The sequence below is a fragment of the Rutilus rutilus genome (genome assembly GCF_951802725.1).
Source record: "Rutilus rutilus genome assembly, chromosome: 2".
NCBI lineage: Eukaryota > Metazoa > Chordata > Actinopteri > Cypriniformes > Leuciscidae > Rutilus > Rutilus rutilus.
The window spans coordinates 7,988,893-8,009,832 of record NC_140210.1 but is presented as its reverse complement, the minus strand read 5'-3'; the positions used below and the strand labels follow the sequence as shown (position 1 = coordinate 8,009,832).

General features: G+C 38.5%; 2 protein-coding genes across 2 annotated transcripts; both read left to right on the top strand.

Moving 5' to 3' along the window:
- The first annotated feature begins 6,982 nt into the window (after positions 1-6,982).
- actb1 (actin, beta 1) lies at positions 6,983-10,739 on the top strand. Its single transcript, XM_084403005.1, has 6 exons — positions 6,983-7,111; positions 8,105-8,229; positions 8,721-8,960; positions 9,301-9,739; positions 9,837-10,018; positions 10,101-10,739. The coding sequence occupies exons 2-6, from the start codon at positions 8,107-8,109 to the stop codon at positions 10,242-10,244; spliced, it is 1,128 nt and encodes a 375-aa protein (XP_084259131.1). The 5' UTR covers positions 6,983-7,111; positions 8,105-8,106; the 3' UTR covers positions 10,245-10,739.
- Positions 10,740-11,916: 1,177 nt separating this feature from the next.
- On the top strand, positions 11,917-20,121 carry fbxl18 (F-box and leucine-rich repeat protein 18). Its single transcript, XM_084397648.1, has 5 exons — positions 11,917-12,133; positions 12,612-12,809; positions 13,668-15,244; positions 16,391-16,609; positions 18,915-20,121. Exons 1-5 carry the CDS (start codon positions 12,113-12,115, stop codon positions 19,069-19,071), a joined length of 2,172 nt encoding a protein of 723 aa, XP_084253774.1. The 5' UTR covers positions 11,917-12,112; the 3' UTR covers positions 19,072-20,121.
- Positions 20,122-20,940: the final 819 nt, after the last annotated feature.

Here is a 20,940-nt window from a genome sequence, read left to right as displayed (position 1 = left end):
AATATTTTTGTAGGTGTCTTGCTGTTTTATTCCACACAGGAGCTGGAGCATCATCGTACTTGACAGCTGTTTGCACCACTTGATTTACCCTAATAAAATGCAAAGACTGGAACCGCTTTCCACGTCATCTCGCTGCTGTTGCTATGGGAAGAATAGACCGATCTTAAATTAAAGTGCCTTCTCTTGTGAAAAAATAATGAATGAATTAAATATATTTAAAGAGCTATACTTTAAATTAATTTACTTAAATGCGAACTGAATATAGGCTAATGATTTCTGACACTTATTAGCCTATAGTGCATGTTATTTACATCAAAATGAGTTTAAATGTTTTGACCATTAAGTAGGTCTAAGTACAATAGGCTATGTGATTGCACAGGCCTATTTAGCCTACTTGTTTTTGAAATATGGTTATATGCCAATGTCAAATAAAAGCATTATAAGGTAAAGGCTATTTTAAAGTCATTTGTATTGACACTTGTAGCCTTTAGTGTATTTAAAACATTTTTGTAATGTTGTAGTTGGTTGCAAATTTAGTAGGCTACATTTAAAACAGGTTAACTTTAAATGGTAACCTATATTAAATAACATACTACAAAATTAGCTAAAAAGTAGCTACTTTACATGTGCTTTAGTCAACATCAAGATAACCGTGTTTCTTTAAAGCAAAATCATGTTTTAAAATGTACTTTAAAGTTAAAAAATTATTTGACATTATTTCAGAAACGTAGGCCTACTCTGCTTATTATAGAAGTTTAAACCTGGAAGACTATGGAATTGGGGTGTATGGGACACTTGAGGAGACCTTCTGCAACAACTATCAACCTGTGGCTTAGACTGAGGGGTTGAGCTTGGTCAGTATGAAACCTTCTGGGAAAGCTGAGGTTGCGGCTGTAAGTGCGGCCAGAAGGGGGCGCTCTTCGTGTGATCTGTCTGTGTTCTAACGCCCCATAAACTGGTGGTAACGTTAAAGGCACCGTTGTTCAAAAGAGATGTTAAAAGGTTCTGCCGTCAATAAACCTAAAAAAGAAGTCCTAAAACAATCCCCACATACAAACTCGTTACATCACCAATGAAACTGCGTAAAATGTAAGCCTACTGTTTTGTAACATTAAATACTTTACATTAGCCTACCATTCAACTTATTTTTTATTAAGAGTGTAGATGTCCCCCAAACATTTCCTCTGCTCATCTGAAATAAGGACAAAGAAAGCAGGAACTTGCTCAGGTTATTTTCAGACAGGCAGCAGCAGCCTTCCTCTTCCTCTTCCTCTTCCTCTTCCTCTTCCTCTTAAACGACAGGATATTGATTCAGTCCTTTATGCTCTACTGGCTGTTTGATGGAAATTAAATCTCTCCACTCATACTCTCCTTTTTTCTTCTGCACATGAACACACATAGCCTAAATACCAGTGGTAAGAGCGAGGTACAATTATTGATTGCATTAAAGGGATGATTCATTATTTATGTGTTATTATGTAGCCTATTTAGAAGGATTGTGTTTGGTGTCTCTAATTTAATAACAACAACAACAACAACAAAATCCATTAAATCACACAGCACATTAGTTAATTTTTATCCTGGCAAATAAAGATGTAAAATTCAGGCACAAATACAATCAACACTAAATGTAAAATCTGTTTACATTCACATTAAATAATACACAGCACTAAACATTACACAAACCATTATATATATATATATAAATTTGATACAGCTTGACTAAACAAATAGTTTATATTCAAGCATGATTTGTTGTATTTGATTTCTTTGGTAACACTTTAATTAATGTTTGTTACTCTTTGTTAATGTTAGCTAATAAAAATACAACTCATTGTTAGTTCGTGTTAGCTTAAATCCAATCATTAATTTAGATACAACTTTTGATTTTAATAACGTAATAGAAAATGTTTAAATTAATATTTATAAATGCTTTAGAGGTCATTTTCACTGTTCACTGTCACTGGGGCGGTACCCTTTAAAAATATACTAATATGTACCATTTAGGTAATAATATGTAACCTTTTGGTACCTTTGGGTGACCCAGTGACAGCTCTTGATACCCTTTTTTTCTGAGATGTAAACTAGTTAACTAATGTTAACAAATGTGTTACCATTCTCGCTGTTAAAAAGAGTTCATGTTGATATATCTTCACATGATCTAGAGTTTTAACATATCTTTAAAATGAAAAAATGTAGAAGTTTACAGCCGTAACAGTGAAGACAAACACAGAAAAAGGCCATTGACAATATGCAATATGACAGTACTAATCTAACTTGAGCTTGGGGAAAAATGAACATTACGAGTGCAATGTGTGGAACAAACTCTGATGGATTAAGACGAAGCATCTCTGTGACAGAATTAAATGTTACCATATTTACACCGATAACTATCACGCCCCTACAGACACACACAGCCTAAAGTAGACCAACTTTTTTTAATTAAACCAGCTTAATTTACTCTCTTAATGAGCTGAACTCTTATGTGGTCCATAACAGCTTCCAGGCTTTCTGACTGCTCTCTCAGTCCAAAATCAGCATTGACTGAGCTATGCCCATAATCTCTGCTAATGAAGCAGTGTAAACGATGAACAGAGTGCAAATCTCTCGATTTAATGAGGTTTATCTGTCAAACCCAACTTATGAAACCATTAAGTGAAAATAACATCCTAAAATATATAATGCTGAAAGCTAGATTTTGTTTTTTTTCTCCCCAGTTAACTCAAAAAGTATAGCAGAAACTATCAGTGTTGTCGATCAGTGTGGCAGGTTTGTCACTTTGAGGTTAAGATACTTTTGCAATCAACTCACACAAAACATGTTGCAATCTCTTTGTCCAAAGACTGATGAATGAAATTCAAAAACACGAATGTCCTGTTGTCTGGCAAGTATTTCAAGAAGTCAATGCATCGTTAGAGTGCTTGTTGAAAGTAAACCCATCTGTGTGTGTCATGAATGTGTCTTTGCATAAAATCTTGCATGATCTTCTTAGTCAGACTCAACAGCTCTCTCTGCTGATGATTTTGTAGAAGTTGAAACTCAAACTCTTTTTGTTATAAACTGATTTTTCAGCATCAATTCTCTTCAGTCACATGATCCTTCAGAAATCATGCAGATTTGCTGCTCAAGAAACATTTCTTATTATTGTCAATGTTGAAAACAGTTGTGCTGCTTAATATTTTTGTGGAAAATGTGACAATTTTTGTTTAGAATTATAATTTGTGTGACATTATAAATGCCTTTACTGACACTTTTGATCAATTTAACGTCCTTATTATTAGTCCTTAGTATTATTATAAAAAGAAAATATATATCTTACTGCCCACAAACTTTTAAAAGATAGTGTATTTTTATTTCATATTTACATCATTTTTTAAGTTTTAAGTTATTCCTTTATATGTTTTTAAAGCCACATCATAAAATAAGGAAGTATAATGCTCTAATATAATGCATTGCAGTACACACAAAATAACCAAAACATCTTTCAAACTAAATCTTTTAATTTTCTTCATGGGAGAGTGCTAAAATTGAGAATCTGATTTATATGATTGCAATCATGGATGCAAGAGTGTGAAAAGTAAAACTGAATCTTTTTTTTTTTTTTATGTGCCTGAGTTTATGCATGTTCTGACACATATACATTCCTGAAATGACAGCGAGTGACCACCCTCTTTTCCTTATATGTACAATCAGAGAGCTTATTTGGAACAATATGTACTGTTTCATTTTATGAAAGTATGAGAGCTATGTTATACTGTCATGTTCAGTAATTAGACAGCATAAAGGTGGCTTCTAATACATATCTCAAATTCAAAGCACTGTGCTCTAGTCTGAACCGCTCAGAGAGAGCTTAAGTGGGACTGAACAATTGGAAAATACCTGGGAAAGGTTACCTGTGGAAAACAAATATTGTGGGTTACAGATCATGAGGCATTATGTACCTTATGTAACTTACTTAAGATCAATCATGCTTAGTTTCCTTTTGTGAACCTCAGTCATTTTGGTTATATTTCCATATTAGGAGTCTACCTGTTCCCATTGCTTATTGAGAGCAGCATCCACCAGTCCATCCCATCAGACCTTTGTGTGAGTGTTACCTGTCAATGTTTCCATATAGGGTACTCGAGGTCTGATGGGTGGAGACAGTCAGTATAGGCCACTTATAGTGTTTCTGTATGTAATCTTATTGTGTATTTCAATTCTCCTATGTTGTTACAGTAATTGAACACATTATTGTTCCAAAAAAAACAAACTATAATGAATAAATGCAATGACAGAGGAGAGAGAAGCAGAGAGTGCCAATCACTCTTTCTAATTTCCGCTTTAAGGAGTCACGTGACTTCGCCTTGGCGTTCCAAAGTACTATACCATGTGACTCATCCAGAGATTGCCTTTTAAGGAGATTGGCTGAATATCTCTTAAAGGGGCCCTGAACAAGCTGTCTTTGTAAACAAGAAACAACACAAAGGTTATCTCCTTCCTTTATATTGGGCAGCATGTGACATGTTTGAACTCTGTATATGGCTATATGGAAGAAAACTTTTCATTTAGCTCTGTGTGTATGTTGGTACCCTCCATCACATTAAACATGCCCTTATGTCGTAACAGCTGCTCAAACTAATAAATGAATGAACAATCACACTTTACAAGCTTTCCAACCAGTTTATACGCTAGATTTATTTCAGAGAGTATAGACTAAATTAAGTTTGGCTTACTTTATATTTCCTTTCTGAAACAAACTCCTGCGACTTCCTTTCAAATTTGTCACATGCTGTGGCTGTAAGACTTTAAATCGTCTATCTCTCTTCCTCTTCCTCTTTCTGTTTGAAACATCCATATAAGGGCTTCAGTAATCTGCTGATGAGAGAAACAATATAGAATCTAAAACTGATAAAACAGCATAATTTACACACACACATATGCCATTGTTATTACTCTCACCATGATAGTAATGGACCCCCACACCCTAAACAACAAGCTGATACTCACACGCCCACTAGGAAACAATGAATGCTGTACCATTGCATACATCACTTTGTGAAATATTTTGTGGCAGTAGGCTGTAATGACTCACTCACCTCTGCTCAGTGAGCTATAGGTGTAACATTACGATTACACCGTTGAGTCACCTGTTCACTGGGAACCGGTACAGTCAAAATTCAGTGTTAATATTGATGCTTGCATGTTTGGGTTGGGGGTGGGCAGGTGTGTTGGGTGTCACTGCTGTTCCAGCCATTCCAGAAATCTCTTAATGACAAGCTTTCATCGATAGATACATTACTCACTAGGCTGTTGACCAAACACTACTTTGGTGGTGCGATACTGATACTTTAATATATAGCTCCTGAATAGTTCATTAACATAAAATACACAATTTGGCTGTCTTTTTAGCTCAACACTGATAAGGCAAGAAATGCAAAGCACCCCAGACAAGATGTGTTGCTACGCGTCTCAGATTGCCCGTGCTGAAGGCGACACACATATAACAGGGATTTTCATCTATTTATGGCCCCTATACGTACAAATAAACATATAGTTTCCACTGTAAAATCAAAATAAATAAATATGGGATCTCATTTGAATAGTATAAGAATCTTTTTCTATCATTTTAATTTATTTTTTTTGATGACATTTGGGGCTAATCCCAAGTTATCACAGTTTTACTTTAAGTAAACAACTTAAATAAGTTAACTATTGTGACCCTGGAAAATCTTCAAAACGCCTGCATTCAACATTTAGCAAACATTTAAGACACAAACTGATATTTAACTTATAAATATTATAAGTAATTGATGGCAACAAAGCATGTAACATACGAACACACTCGAGATCTGTCTTTTGCTACCTAATGCAGCAGCAGTGTGAAACGTAATCGGTTATGACGTATTACGCAAAAGCCGGGTTGACAGGAAGTGACCGGTTCAGGCAACTCGCGAGCAACATGCCCTTGTTTTTCCGTCCCCTGCTTTGCAGACAACCCGAAAATATAAAACATAAAGAATTAGTTTATCTTAAATACTTCTGAGCAACTATACTGGAGACACCGGTCCAAACGAAGACCGTCAACATTTAATTAATTTCTGAATGACCGCTGATGCATCCACAGACTGCAGCTTTAAATTCATATTGCAAACGGATCCAAAGCATTGTGCATAAAAGTGCCCTGCGATTATATGAAACAGTGACTAATCAATCTGTTGTAATATTAATTTACAGTTGATTTTACAAATTGTCATGATAAATATCTGTACTTTAAATGAGAGCCACGCCCACGTAGTTCATCTAATGATCCAAACTGACCCAATAAAACGAATTAATCGCATACCATAGGCGAACAATACATTTATTTTTATGAACCGATCCTGAATGAATTGCTTTAAATTAGTTTATGTCAAATAATGACTGAAAAGGAAGCAGCTAAGTCTATTGAATAAGGCTCTATAGACTCTATTCTACCAATAATAACAATGACTCGCATTATAGGTTCCTATATTATGGTCATTTGCAGTGCAAAAGCATACATTAAAATACAATACAATTAAATTGCACTAACATAAGGGCTATAATGTCGTAATACCAGTGTTCCATATCCTGTCATTCCTGCAACCTGATTAAAGGCATATTCAAATGTATTTGATCCATCGCTTGAGTTTCAGTGAGCTAGTCAGCAAACTGTTCAGTCGCTATGTAAAACGAATTAAAAATGAAGCCACAAACTTAGCATGCAACACTCAATCGTTAGGCATTTTCACTGCGCCCTATTTCAAATTACTGAAACATTCTTAATTCAGTAATGTATATACTTATGTGGTATTAAATTGACTTTTCATTTCTTACTTTTCAAATAATTCTGCCCGTTCGATTAGCCCTGCCATACATTATTTTAACTCAGTCAGAACTTGAATTTCAAGCAACTAGCTTGAAACTCGCCAAGTGGACGACGGCTGGCCAATCAGATCGCTCGATGCCGAAAGTTTACCTTATATGGAAGGAGCCGGCCCCAGCGCCGGGTATAAAACTGTGACCCACCTCATACAGAGTATTGTGAGTTTTCAGTGCACGCTGAGAAGAGCTTCATACCCCTTGTTCACAATAACCTACTAATACACAGGTAAGAATGCCTTCATAACAATACTTTGTGGTATTTGGTATCATGATAATGTTAGTAATGTCGCTGGTTGGAGTTTTTTTTATTTTTTTTATTTTAATTGCTTTTACGCATATTCAGTTCATATTGGTATATGACGAGTTTTAATTGGGAATGCAGTTTGAGTAAACCGTGTAACTTAATAATGTGGATTTTTATAGCTCTAATCTTAAGGTTACAACTATTTTGTGCTTTTCTAAATCTTTAAATAGTATCAACCGGTCGCAATTATAGCTTTCTTTGCTGGAAGGTCTTTAACCATAAGTCTTCTATTTGTAACTAGAGGGGCTTAAATCCACGCTTTGGGCGTGAAATGCCTTTTTAATTGATCCATATAATGCAGTTAAACGTGGATTTAGTGGCGTAGTTTCCTCCGTGTCTGTGTTCGCAGTTTGAATGGTGGGTGTGGCTACTATAAAGCATTAACCGGCATATTTAACATCACAGCCGTTTGGTTCGTTTAACTGTGGTAACGTTATAAACGTTTAATATATTACGCTTCTTGTTAAGCGTTTGGCTGCAATAAACTTTACAGCCTTGTCATTCCTTGTCACTAAATAGGATGGCAGCACTTGTAACGTTAGTATCTACTGAAATGCCTGCAATACAGATCATTTTGATAAAGAGGTTCGTTTGCCAGGCATCAGCATTATAATGGTGGTCGTTTGGGAAAGCGCTTATCTCGGCCTTTGAAACTGGGAGTGGTCGTGTCCGTTGGTCTGATTCCACGCGCTGAATCGGCGGCATTGAGCTGCTCGAACTTATTGCCATATAAGGCAATAGTGAGACTGCCTGACCACTTCCTTTGTCTCAAATCGCTTAGTTTCAACCCTGCGCCTTTGCGCCGCCTACTGGACAGTCGTGACACGTTCCTCAAGCACCATCGCCACCCATAAGAGAAACTAAAGGATTGCAGCATTTTAACGATTTCTCTTTCTTTTCTTTTTTTTTGTACAGCCATGGATGAGGAAATCGCTGCCCTGGTCGTTGATAACGGCTCCGGTATGTGCAAAGCCGGTTTTGCTGGAGATGATGCCCCTCGTGCTGTCTTCCCTTCCATTGTTGGCCGACCCAGGCATCAGGTATATATAGTCATTTTATTTTCATCTGGGCATTAGTCACTTACTAAAATCGTAGAAATTGTTTGTGAACTGTTATATGCATAAATGTAGAATTAAAAGCAAAAACAGCATTATAATGGTCAACACTTAAAGTGAAATTTATATTGTGTAATTTAACGCAGCTTCACTGTAATGACGCATAATTCGATTAATTTTACTTCAATTTCAGCTGTAAAGCAGCTCTACAGATGTTTGTCATAAAGCTCAAATTAATTCAGTGGTGTTAATGTTGCAAAGTCCTAAAGTTATGACACCTTAAAAAGCAGCTCTACAGAGTGTCATTATCAGATGAGAACTTTGATTTGAACTGTCAGAGCAGTGAAATTATATTTTTCTAAATGTTGTTATCAGTTGTTCAAATGTGTATAGGTTCCCTCCTTTATGCTTTTAAAAGATTTAAACTACTTGATTTTCTTTGCACTTTGACTAATCTTTAATTTTCCTTTCTCTAGGGAGTGATGGTTGGCATGGGACAGAAGGACTCCTATGTGGGAGATGAGGCTCAGAGCAAGAGAGGTATCCTGACCCTTAAGTATCCTATTGAGCACGGTATTGTGACCAACTGGGATGACATGGAGAAGATCTGGCATCACACTTTCTACAATGAGCTGCGTGTTGCCCCTGAGGAGCACCCTGTCCTGCTTACAGAGGCTCCCCTGAATCCCAAAGCCAACAGGGAGAAGATGACACAGGTGTGTTTTTGTGACTCATTCATATGACCCCCCCTACTACTATTTGGCTTTTGTTTCCTCTGTTCATTTTCTTTTCCATCCATTTCCTCTCAGGCTCCTCTCCCATGAACTGTTATGAGGTTCAAAAGGTTCATCCATCTTTGCTTCTTCCTTTTCTTTCTTGCATGGTAGCTTTTCTAACACTTCTTACTTAGCATTGTCCTGAGTGTGAACCATATAAGCATGGTGTGCCAGGGAGGTTTCCTGCCCACTATTACTTCCTTAACCTTGTATTGGTTTGGATTTGGAAGTGTCTAAAGGGGGTTACTTTTATTAAACTAACTTTTGCTCTTTCCTACAGATCATGTTTGAGACCTTCAACACCCCTGCCATGTATGTGGCCATCCAGGCTGTGCTCTCCCTGTATGCTTCTGGTCGTACTACTGGTATCGTGATGGACTCTGGTGATGGTGTTACCCACACCGTGCCCATCTATGAGGGTTATGCTCTTCCCCATGCCATCCTCCGTCTGGATCTGGCTGGTCGTGACCTGACAGACTACCTGATGAAGATCCTGACCGAGCGTGGCTACAGCTTCACCACCACGGCCGAGAGAGAAATTGTCCGTGACATCAAGGAGAAGCTGTGCTACGTGGCCCTGGACTTCGAGCAGGAGATGGGAACCGCTGCCTCATCTTCCTCCCTGGAGAAGAGCTACGAGCTGCCTGACGGGCAGGTCATCACCATTGGCAATGAGCGTTTCCGTTGCCCTGAGGCTCTCTTCCAGCCATCCTTCCTGGGTGAGTTTCATGCTGTGCATTTAAACTGGTTATGCTTTAACCAATCCCTGTATCAACTGGTTTACTTATGATAACTAACTTTGTTTTCTCTATGTAGGTATGGAATCTTGCGGTATCCACGAGACTACCTTCAACTCCATCATGAAGTGTGATGTGGACATCCGTAAGGACCTGTATGCCAACACAGTGCTGTCTGGAGGTACCACCATGTACCCTGGCATTGCTGACCGTATGCAGAAGGAGATCACCTCCCTCGCTCCTTCCACCATGAAGATCAAGGTGAGGCACCTTAAATGCTTACAAAGATGGAACAATGAGACTTAAGTTTGGTTAATGAGCTAACATCTCTCTTTTCTTGTAGATCATTGCTCCCCCTGAGCGCAAATACTCCGTCTGGATCGGTGGCTCCATCTTGGCCTCCCTGTCCACCTTCCAGCAGATGTGGATCAGCAAGCAGGAGTACGATGAGTCCGGCCCATCCATCGTCCACAGGAAGTGCTTCTAAACAGAACTGTTGCCACCATTTAATGGCCATGCAGTAGGATTCAAACGAACGACCAACCTAAACCTCTCAAGATGACATCAGCATGGCTTCTGCTCTGTATGGCGCATTTGACTCAGGATGCGTAAACTGGAAAGGGAGGTAGTTGTCTTGCAGGGGGAGAAGCTTTCCCCGAGAGGACTTCAATGTACATTTCTTCTTTTAGTCATTCCAGACGTGTCTACCACTTTGCCCTCATCACAGTGGGCATACATGACCTTTGTTATAGTGTTTATGTAAATTATGTACTCGATACATTTGTTTTTCTTTTGTACTTCAGCCTTAAACTTGGCCCAGTTTGTTATTGTTGCAATGGGGAAAGCTTTACCTTTAAAAAGTGAATATCTTGCAGGACTCCCCTAGGGTATGTGATTTAGGGACGGTCCCTTGCATATGTAAGCCAGGGTGTCTCTGTACACTGACAAGTAAACCCAAATAAAACGTGCACATGTAAAACCACACAGTGTCTACTGTCTTTGGTATATTGCTCTGGTTTTTAAACTGACTGAAGTGACTTATTAACTGGTTTTGATTTGACAGCATACTTAAAATCTAATCTTGGTCTCACTTTTCCATCAGGGCTTTTTTGGGGGGGGGGGGGGTCTGACTTCAACCTGTCATAAGGTTAAAAAAAAAATAGCCAATATAGCCAAAAATAGTTTGTAGTTAAATTGCACATTGATTCAGGCATGATTTAGTTAAGTAAGCATATCAGATTATTCATTAAATTCAAGTGGCTTAACAGTTTTAGATTTGTATGTAGTCTTAACCTTAAAGTTTGGGCCTAGTCCTGGACTAAATGTTTGATAGGTTTTAACTGCAAGCAACTGAACTTGCAATAACATATCTTAAAAGATTAGACAAAACAATGGCAGTGATATACTGCCATTGTTTTGTCTCTATGCAGACCAGTAATGTTTACCACATTTATAAAAGGTACTTGAATGTTATGATTAAGATAAGGCCTAATCTTATCTCAATCTAAACTCTGCCAATGAGGCCTAAATGTTTACTAGGTTTTTTTTATTTTTAGAAAAACATGGTTAACTTTAGACTTTCTTTTTTTTTCTATCATTGTCACAGAAGTCAAACATACAGGGAATGTTATGATCTTTTCAATAAGGTATTGGGCAAACAGTTATGTACAATGAAACCTGAATTGAGAGCACTTATTTTTCATTCTCATCGTGGATATCTTGCCTCAACACGTTCATAATCTTAACTTCTATTATTCAGTTCGCTGACTCTACCTAACTCAGATTGTGTGTAAATGTATACATTTGAAGAACAGGCCTTTCATACGTTTCTTGTCAACACCATAAGTGAATTTACATTCTGCGGTCTTCAACCCTGCTCCTGGGGAGCCACTGTCCTGCGGAGTTTAGCTCCATCTCGAATAAAACACATCTGGAGCAGCTAATCAAGCTCTATGGGATAGCTTGAAAATACAAAAGCCGGTGCTGAAGCGGAATGGGAGGAAAGAAAAAACAGCGGCTTCCTAGAAGCAGAGTCGAAGACATTATCATAATTATTGTTAGATTTGATTGTAAATTGAATACGGAAAATTTATAATAGAGAATATACGTCAATTCGGTGTTTCAAATTTAGACCACAGGCGGGGACCTTTTTACTAGTTGCTTCGTAACGGAAGTATGTACGTCTCCCAAACCGTTCCGAATGTGTTACATTTTACTTCCGCTATGTGTGTGCCAATTCATACAGTGCCAAACACATTTTTGTACAATGGATGAATTATACATTTATTGAGATGGCAATAATTTGTTTTTGTTTATCATTTAAGTACATGTCAAACATAATTTCCCTAAAGCGGCATGGATAATCAAATTGAAACGGTAAGTTACAATAGAGGACTGATCATTCATGCTAATAGTGATAGTTAGCTTTTACATTTTGTTGCATGCAAAGATGAACTTATTTAGACAACAGTAATGTTTTGAAACGATTAAAATTATTTGGGACACGAAGATGCAACCTTCTTACGGGATAGATAAGCATGCAGATGTCTAAAATAACCCCTTGCTAAATGTCACCATGATTACCATAGTTTCTGTCATAATACTATATTACCGACGTTTGTACTACTGCAATATAGATTTAAACACCGTAAAAAGAATGTGTAACTAACGGTCTGAAAGCTTTCTGTCATTTTTGGCATTTGTTTTGACAGTAGTGGTCACCACAGTTGTATTGTAATAACATTGGAGATATTCCGAAACTGAGCATGATGGACTTTAATGTCACATTTAGTAAAACAATGAACTCAAAAATGTTGTTTATGTTTAATGACTCTTTCTTCTTGCTGCTCTCCAGGCTCTGTGCTGCCTAGATAGCATTTCCCAAACTTCTGTCACCATCTCAGACTTCTCAGATGAGATTCTACTGAATATCCTGCGATTCATTCCTAGTCATGACCTGATGCTCAATGTGAGTCAAGTGTGCCGGAAACTTCAAACTCTCTGTCTGGACAAGAGCTTGAGAGCCCATGTGCACCTGCATAACGAATATACGGTAAGCCTAAAAAAACATACACTTTCTCTCATGAACTGGTTTAATTAGGGCAGATATAAGGGGCGTATTTTTCTAGATTCCTGCCATATTCACTGACCCAACACACACAAAATAAAATTAATTGTAATTGTATTATTTTTATGAAATGCACAATTATTTTTAAGACAAATTTTGAGCCCTTAAAATTTTTAATCCAAGACATTAACTTCCCCTCCCCTCGCAAAAACATAACTTGTTTTCTCTGATGATGTGTGAGCAGGCGTGAGGTCGGGACAATAATCTCTTCTCTCCAGCAACCTGTCACTCACATGAGACTGCAGCAATGAGCAAATGACAACGAGCCAGCCTTCCGTTTTTCTCATTTGAGAAGTCACTTTTACTGATAAAATCACAATAGGGATGATCACAATTTCTGTTTCATGGTGACTTTAAATGTATATTTATTTTATTTATTATTTAATTCTTAATATACATTTTTCACATATAATTGTCATTTTTCTTCATCAAATGTACAATAGGGGAAAAACAGTTAAAGCAAAATTGCAATAACGGCAATAATTATAATTTGCAATAATTATACAGGAAAGTTCAAGACTCCATTAGTTCATGAACACCTTTTCTTGGAAAATGGTGATTCATAGGCAACCAAGACTATTATTCAACAAGTCACTTTTGCAATTTCAACAAAAACTCTATCTATGTTAGCCATCTATGTCTAAGTCATCTATGATAATGTCACCTATCTAACAGGTTTTAAGAAGTTGACAAGCAGAATTTGCAACTACATATAACAGAAAACCAAATGTTTACGTATGGAATGCCTGAAAATCTTACCTTTGAATTGCTTCTTATTCACAGGCAAATGACGATGCTGTGAAGCAGCTCTTGAAGAACCTTTCCAGTGACATCCAGACTTTAAACCTCAGTGGCTGCTACTGGTTGGCCGGCTCTACGGTGGATCAGGTCACCCGCTGTAAGGGTCTAGTCAGCCTGGACCTCTCAGGCTGCCGTTTGACGTCAATTCGGCTTTCGCATCTGCTGACCTCTCTTCGTTCTCTGTGCTCGCTGGCATTAGATGTGGGGCCGGGGTTCGACCTCCAGCAGCTGAGTGCAGAGGGTAAGTCAGCTTTGGCTCGCCTGCAGGAGCTCAAGCAGACATTGTTGACTCCCTCTTATGGGGTGGTGCCATGCTGCAGTGCCCTACGACGCCTTCACCTCTATCTGGAGGCCAGCGAGGGCTGGAGGGAAGCAGGCGGGTGTGCGCAGCTGATGGTGGGCCAGAGCAGCGTCCCGCACTATCAGAACCTGCGCTGGTTCTCCGCACGCCTCGCACCTGGTGAAGTCAATCGTACTCTGTTGGCGCTCTACTTGGCTGTTTTCAGTATGAGAGTGCCTGAGGGTCTTACAGGACTGGTGCTGTCTGTGCCAGGACCCGCACCGCCAAGGCCGGTTGCAATGACGGCGCTAATGGAGAGCATGGCGTCAACAGTGGGAAATAGCGTCAGTGCTCTCCAGCTTCCACGTACATGGCTGGATGGTGCTATTCTAGGGCGAGTCCTAACGCATGGCTGCCCCGTTTACCTGAATGTCTCGCACTGTTCATCTCCAGGGTTTAACCCTCTACATGTGCTGCTTAGTGCAGGTCGTGACCTCACACCCCTACGGAGTCTCAACCTGCGTGGCTGTGGCCGAGGACCTCTCGCCGAGAGCTGTGGTAAGAGCGAGGAGGAGATGGACACGGAGAGCATCAAAGCACTTACTGAATGTTGCCCGCATCTTATTCACCTTAATTTATCCGCCACGCACTACCACCATGCTTTTCCCACTGGGCAAGATGGACACTTGTGTGGCGCTTTAGGACGTCTTGCCTCCTTGTGCTCGCTGGCACTTCCGGTGTGTGCCTTGGCGCAATCCTCTCCAACACCTGTGAACAGTCAGGACTCCAACTCAGACCTCACACCAAGGTCGCTACTTCTCGGCCTTAAAAAGAGCAGCCGTGTCGGTGTGCCCACATATCGACCCTCAACAGAGGTCATCGAGGGTCAGGGTGAGGAGCAGCAGGACAGAGGCTTCTGCATTCAGCCGCTGCTTCAAGGCTGCCCGCATCTAGTGGAGCTGGAGCTGATTGGCGCAGGCTTTTCCTCTGCCATGCCACGGAATGAGCCGGCCATCCGCAAGGACCCCGTCGCATGCCCCTGGTCCTACAATGTCAGAGACAGTGAGTTAGCTGCTTTAGGAGGGATGAAAAATCTGCGCAAGCTCACCCTCGCTCACTTACCGGGAGTCCTGAAGGGGACAGGATTGATCGAGCTGCTTAAGGGGTGCAAGGACCTTCATTCGTTATCGCTGGCAAATCTCGGATCATTAAAGGCCATGAATTACACGCAGGCCCTGCTGGAGGCTCTTTCCTACTGCACACAACTCAGGGATTTAAGGTGAACACACATGTCACTCAACACTCCATGCTCAAAATTAAGCAAAGTCTCTAAATGTAGACTTGTCTCAGCAAAAAGAAAATAACATTTCACTAGCCATGCCACAAATCATTTCATATTACAAATGCAGCTCACTAGGGGGCAGCGCCATACTGACAGGATTGCTGGATGTGTAATTTGTATTTTGTATTATTTCCTTACAATAATTTATTTTGTCCCTATGGTGACACACTATGAAATCTTAAGCCCTTTTCAGATGTAAAATTTTTCTCTTGGAGACATAAGATGATTTAAACATTTACAAGAGTTAGTCTGTGGTTGATTGCTGTCTTAAATTAAGAATGTCCGTTATTACAAGAAAAATGTGTTATTTATTATTATAAAAAAATTTATATATAATATAAACTATATAAATATATATACAGTATATGTATGCAAATATTTCTTAAATATATACATGCATGTGTGTGTATTTATATATACAAAATAATTATACACAGTACACACACATATATTATGTAAACACAAACTTTTATTTTGGATGCGATTAATCGCGATTAATCTTTTGACAGCCCTATATATATATGTATATATATATATATGTTTTGACCAAGTAGCCAGGTCTAATGTTTACCATAGGTAAATGATTTATGTTTTGGTCGAATTTGGAAAGATCACGAGAACAGCCTAAAAAAATCAGAAGGTATGACACTTTCACCATTATGTTTTAGACAGTCTCTTAGCTAAACGGTATCACTGACTCACAATAACATTGTCCATGATTTTGTTTCTCAGAATTTTATTTCGGTGTGCATGAAAAAATAATGTCTCCGTAAGGTTAAAGTAAAATGTGACACGCAACAGTCACATAGCTTTTGTTTAGTAGACCATATGTATTGTCTTGATGCACTTGCATGGAATGTGATATTATTTTATAAGAGATGTTAATCATGCATTATTTCAAAAAAATGTATCGCTTAACTGGCTTGTAACTCATTCTGCATTTGCCGTTGGTGAGTTTTAAAGTGGACCCTGGCTAGAATGAGAACTAGGATTACTTAATCAATTATTAATATAATTTTTAGCAGAATATTTTATCCCTGTAACTTCTGCATTTATTCACTGTCTGTATGTGTAAAACTGCAGGCTGGAGCAGCCGTACTTTAATGCGAACGCAGCATTTTTTGAAGAGCTCAGTCGGTGTCAGCATCTGCGGCGTGTCTGTCTGGTTTCTCGACAAGGGACCTTCCAGCCCGCCGCTGTGACGGCCTTCATGCAGAGCTGCACTGATGTCATCATGTGCCACATGTTCATGGGAGGTACCCTGGTGGCATGTAAAACACTGCAGAAAACCCTGCTGGACAGGTTAGTGTTTTAAATAATTCTTAATAGTAACTTTGTTATGGAATTCACTGTAAAAGACCCAAGGACCAGATATGATTAATAAAGACCCGGTGTCAGAAGTGCAGTCAATTTAAGACAAGAGTCAGAATTATGATTTTTTTTACTGAAGATAGTTTGCAGTTTCATCAGCAGAAGTCAGCTTCAAGACTCACAAGAGTTCGTAGCCCACCCCCCTTACAGTTACAAAGATCACAGCAATTATACCCTGCCTACACCAAGGTCTAAGCTACGTCATTGCTTCATGTTGAATGATTCTGATTGGCTAAGAAATAGATAAACACACATTTTACACACATAAACAGATAAAAAGATTATGCGGCTGACACTCGGACCCTGAATTTGGGCATGTCGTGACCTTCCGTGATCTGGCTTGCCTGGCGCCAACATGTTGAAGAAAACAACTCAGTCAATCTCCAATAATGCCACTTGTTCCTTAACCTGTAACCAAGAAGACTAACACACACACAGACACACAGCTTCTTCACAATAAACTGGAGAGTCTTCTCAAAACATCAAGATAACATACCGTATTCTTTCTCTTAATGAGAGGACACTTTTAATCTAACAGTAAAGTAAAGACTTTAACTAAGAAATGATCACTTAAACTGTTGGTTCCAATGACCCTTATATGTTTAACACATGTTGAAGACCTTTCTCAAACAAAACGAGTCCATATTTCATTTCTGGAAGCCGGGCTAAATGAGCAAGCACTGTTACTGCATTCCTGGCATGGTCCAGACCCTTACAGTCACCTCTGGGATATTTAACACAGACATTAGAGAATACAGGAAAAGAACATTTTAGTAATCACACTGGTAACTTCTATAACAAAGTAAAATCTCAAATCTCAAAATCTCATGTGATATTTAGTTTTGTTTATAAAAAGTTGCGTAGGATCCTTACTAAAAGTGTATGTGCGCCTGAAAGCCCAAAATGGCGTACACCAACAAATATTCAGACTTATAAAACCGTGCGTACGCCAGAACCTGTGCAGAATTCACTTTATAAATCCCAGTCAGTGGAATATTGTGCGCACATGTGTCTCCACCCCGAAAAATAACCATATATGGAGCTTACAGCGCCTAGTTTAACAATGCAGATCATCTTCTGCATATCATTTGCATATGCATATTCATCCACGTGATACCACATTTAACAGTACAAGACATTAGGAAAATATGAGATACGGATGTGCCGTCACATTACATTGATAAAAATCATTTAGTAGCCTATCCTTGCCTTGTTTTTGAATAAATAAATTAAATAGTATAAAATACATTTCAGAGAAAATTTTCCACTGTTTTCTCAATCTTTTCCACTGCCCAAATAGTATTTTTAATTGATTTATATTTTTAATGGAAACAGATAGGCCTGTGTTGTGCATTATTTCCACGAAAATATTTTCTCAGACAATCTGCTATTATCATGGTACGCAATTCTCTCTGTAGTTTAAACATTAAAACACAGCATGCCACAGGAAAAGTGTTCAAAAGCATCGCGTCCACTACAAATATTTCTATTGACTGAATGTTAAAAAAAGTTGTAACTTCTCAGTAATGATTTCATGTCATTTAAGTGTTTAACTTCATTAATGAGAATGGCATATTTAGTCTAAATGTTTATATCAGGAGTAAAACATATAGTTTAAATCATTCTTTTATTTATTTAAAGTTTTATTGTGAACATGCACTGTATTTATGATTAGGACTCATAATGAAGATTTATGGTTTTACTTCATCTGCTGTTAGATAGTATAGCCTATGCGTCAGTTTCACTAAACGGCCCAACGCGCTCGCTGGCGCGGACATTTAAAAAAGGATGGATATTTGCTTCAAGTGACAGGCTTGGTGAGTGAAATTATATTTGTATTATCTTTCTGTATATGTATCATTTTCTTTACATTTTCTGTCTAAAAGTGACCAAAAAGACATTTAACTCCAGCTCACCATCGGTGTCTCCAAACTGCTCCGTCTCCAAAATGTTTGTACGCATGGGTCAGACTGTCAGAGTTTGCGTGCAGGTGCGCAGATTTTCCCGTCAAGTTTGTTTTTATAAATCACAACTTATTCGTTGGAATTGGCGTATGCCTCTTTCAGGGCCTGTTTTGCGCGTACGCACCGGTTATAAATGAGGCCCCTGGTGTGTTGAATCCACGTGTACCAGATGTGGGCCGGATGGGGCTGACACTATTGCTGTCTGGGTTGATATACATGAAGTAACCTGGTGTACATCAAATATTCCCCTGTTCGTTCTTTTCCCCCTGCAGTTTTTCAACATCTCGTCCAGCCCTTAGTGTGGTGATTTACCCTTTACTGCACGAGGACCTGGCCCATGTGATCAGAGGAATGCCACTTTGCCACCTGGACGAGATCACGCTTTTCAAAAGCCGCGTCGCTGAAGAGCCTGTGAAACAACAACTGTGACTGAAGCAAAATCTGAAAACAGAAATTATGTGGTGGATTAACCTGGGCAATGCTTGATCTGTGCTATTTTATGAGAGAGAACTTAAGCATTGTAGGGACTTTCTTTTGATAAGTAAATATTAGCAATCTGGAGGATTCCAGAAAAAAAACATTTGTTTTGACTTGAGAGATCATTGAGCTAAGAGGACAATCACAACTTTAAATAAGGTCATCATTTTCCAATAAAGAGCTGCTATGAACAAACTCCTTAACAGGTTGAAATGTCATCTTAAAACCTTAAAAATAAAGCATTGATAAATACATTTTCTGATGTGTTCTGGAACTTGTTATACATTTTTGGAATCTAAACATTTCGTTTATGGTAAATTAAATTATACATTTTGGCTTCATGTTTTATCATCAAAGTTTTAGTGTGTGGTCCGGGTCAAGAGTTCATTGAACCAGTGGCTGTGGTTTTATGCTCATAACTTCTGCAAATGTCTGATTGTGTAAAAAAAAGTAAGGTGTTCTTAGAAAAAGTAATTAATAAGCATATTCTCTAGAATCTGGGAGTATCCTCACAGTTCTGTTTTTTTCCTTCCTTTTTTTTAAATGAAAATAAAAATGAAAACAAAAAATGGAATCAAACAAATTTTTTTACCAGAACATAAACAAAGTGAAAGTTAAATTGTAATGTTAAAGTTAAAAAAGAATGTAATATTTTAATTTGGCAGTCACCAATCATGAATTCAAACAGGACGACTTATGCAAATGTGAATGTTGACATCCAACATGAGTGATATGCCCCTGTTCAGCTGGCAAGTCATTTTTACCCAATGCCACCAGTCCGCACCACAACCCACTGGCATTTTACACACGATATGCTAGAGCGGCATTTAGAGCTCAGGAGTTTTTGTGAAGATGTTACCAACCTTTAAAAAACTATATTAATGCAATGTTTCCCACAGGAAATGTGTAAGTTCGATCCCTGAACTTCAGGGGTCGCAGTCAAAAGTGTGCCATATGATGCAAAATGCTTGCAAACTTTTGCTGACAAATAAACAAGATTATGCAGGTAACACAGAGAGAAAGTATACATTATTTATTTACACATACCGACATTCTAACAATGCGAATCAGTTTGAAAATTGGCAAACTTAGTCTTCAAATTCACAAATCTGGTGCACTTTGAAAACAAAATTAAGAGCTCCAACCCCTTTTAAGTGGCCAAACACTTTTTTTTGTTCTTTTTTTTTGGCCTGGTTTCACAGACAGGGCTTAGATTTAGCCAGGATTACACCTTAGTTCAATTAGGACATTTAAGTGGCTTTTATAAACGTGCCTTAGAAAAAAAAACATTACTGGTGTGCTTCTTGAGACAAAACAATGACACTGACATATTTTAAGATGTCAGTGCAATTTGCTCTCAGTTAAAACAGCTCAAACATGCATTTTATCTGGAACTAGCTTAAGCCTTGTCTGTGAAACAATCAAATTATCTCTTTTACAAGAGAGATCTGGTCAAGGTAGCAGCCATGAAAGCTAGCAATTAAAATATAACATATGCAACATGTATTTTAACACAGAAACATTTTATTTCGGCGCCGATAGCCTCGGGGGCAAGTGCGCCGACATGTAGCGTTGTTGCGCTTCGGGTGACCCGAGTTCGAGTCCCGGCTCGTGGACCTTTCCTGATACCTTCCTCCCTCTCTTCCATCTCACTTCTTGTCTAGCTACTGTCCTATCCAATAAAAGGCAAACACGCCAAAAACAAAAAAACATTTACATTAAATAATCACGTCTCCTTCACCACATTCTTTATGATTACCTTAAATTCATCAGTAGATATAGTGTATTCAAATGTATATGCTAATTATTCCATTTTCAAGG

Coding starts and splice junctions, on each gene's coding strand:
- actb1 (XM_084403005.1), top strand. CDS start 8,107: ATGGATGAGGAAATCGCTGCCCTGGTCGTTGATAACGGCTCCGGTATG. Junction 8,961..9,300: donor ACAGGGAGAAGATGACACAG/GTGTGTTTTTGT, acceptor TCTTTCCTACAG/ATCATGTTTGAGACCTTCAA. Junction 10,019..10,100: donor CTTCCACCATGAAGATCAAG/GTGAGGCACCTT, acceptor CTTTTCTTGTAG/ATCATTGCTCCCCCTGAGCG.
- fbxl18 (XM_084397648.1), top strand. CDS start 12,113: ATGGATAATCAAATTGAAACG. Junction 15,245..16,390: donor ACACAACTCAGGGATTTAAG/GTGAACACACAT, acceptor GTAAAACTGCAG/GCTGGAGCAGCCGTACTTTA. Junction 16,610..18,914: donor CAGAAAACCCTGCTGGACAG/GTTAGTGTTTTA, acceptor TTCCCCCTGCAG/TTTTTCAACATCTCGTCCAG.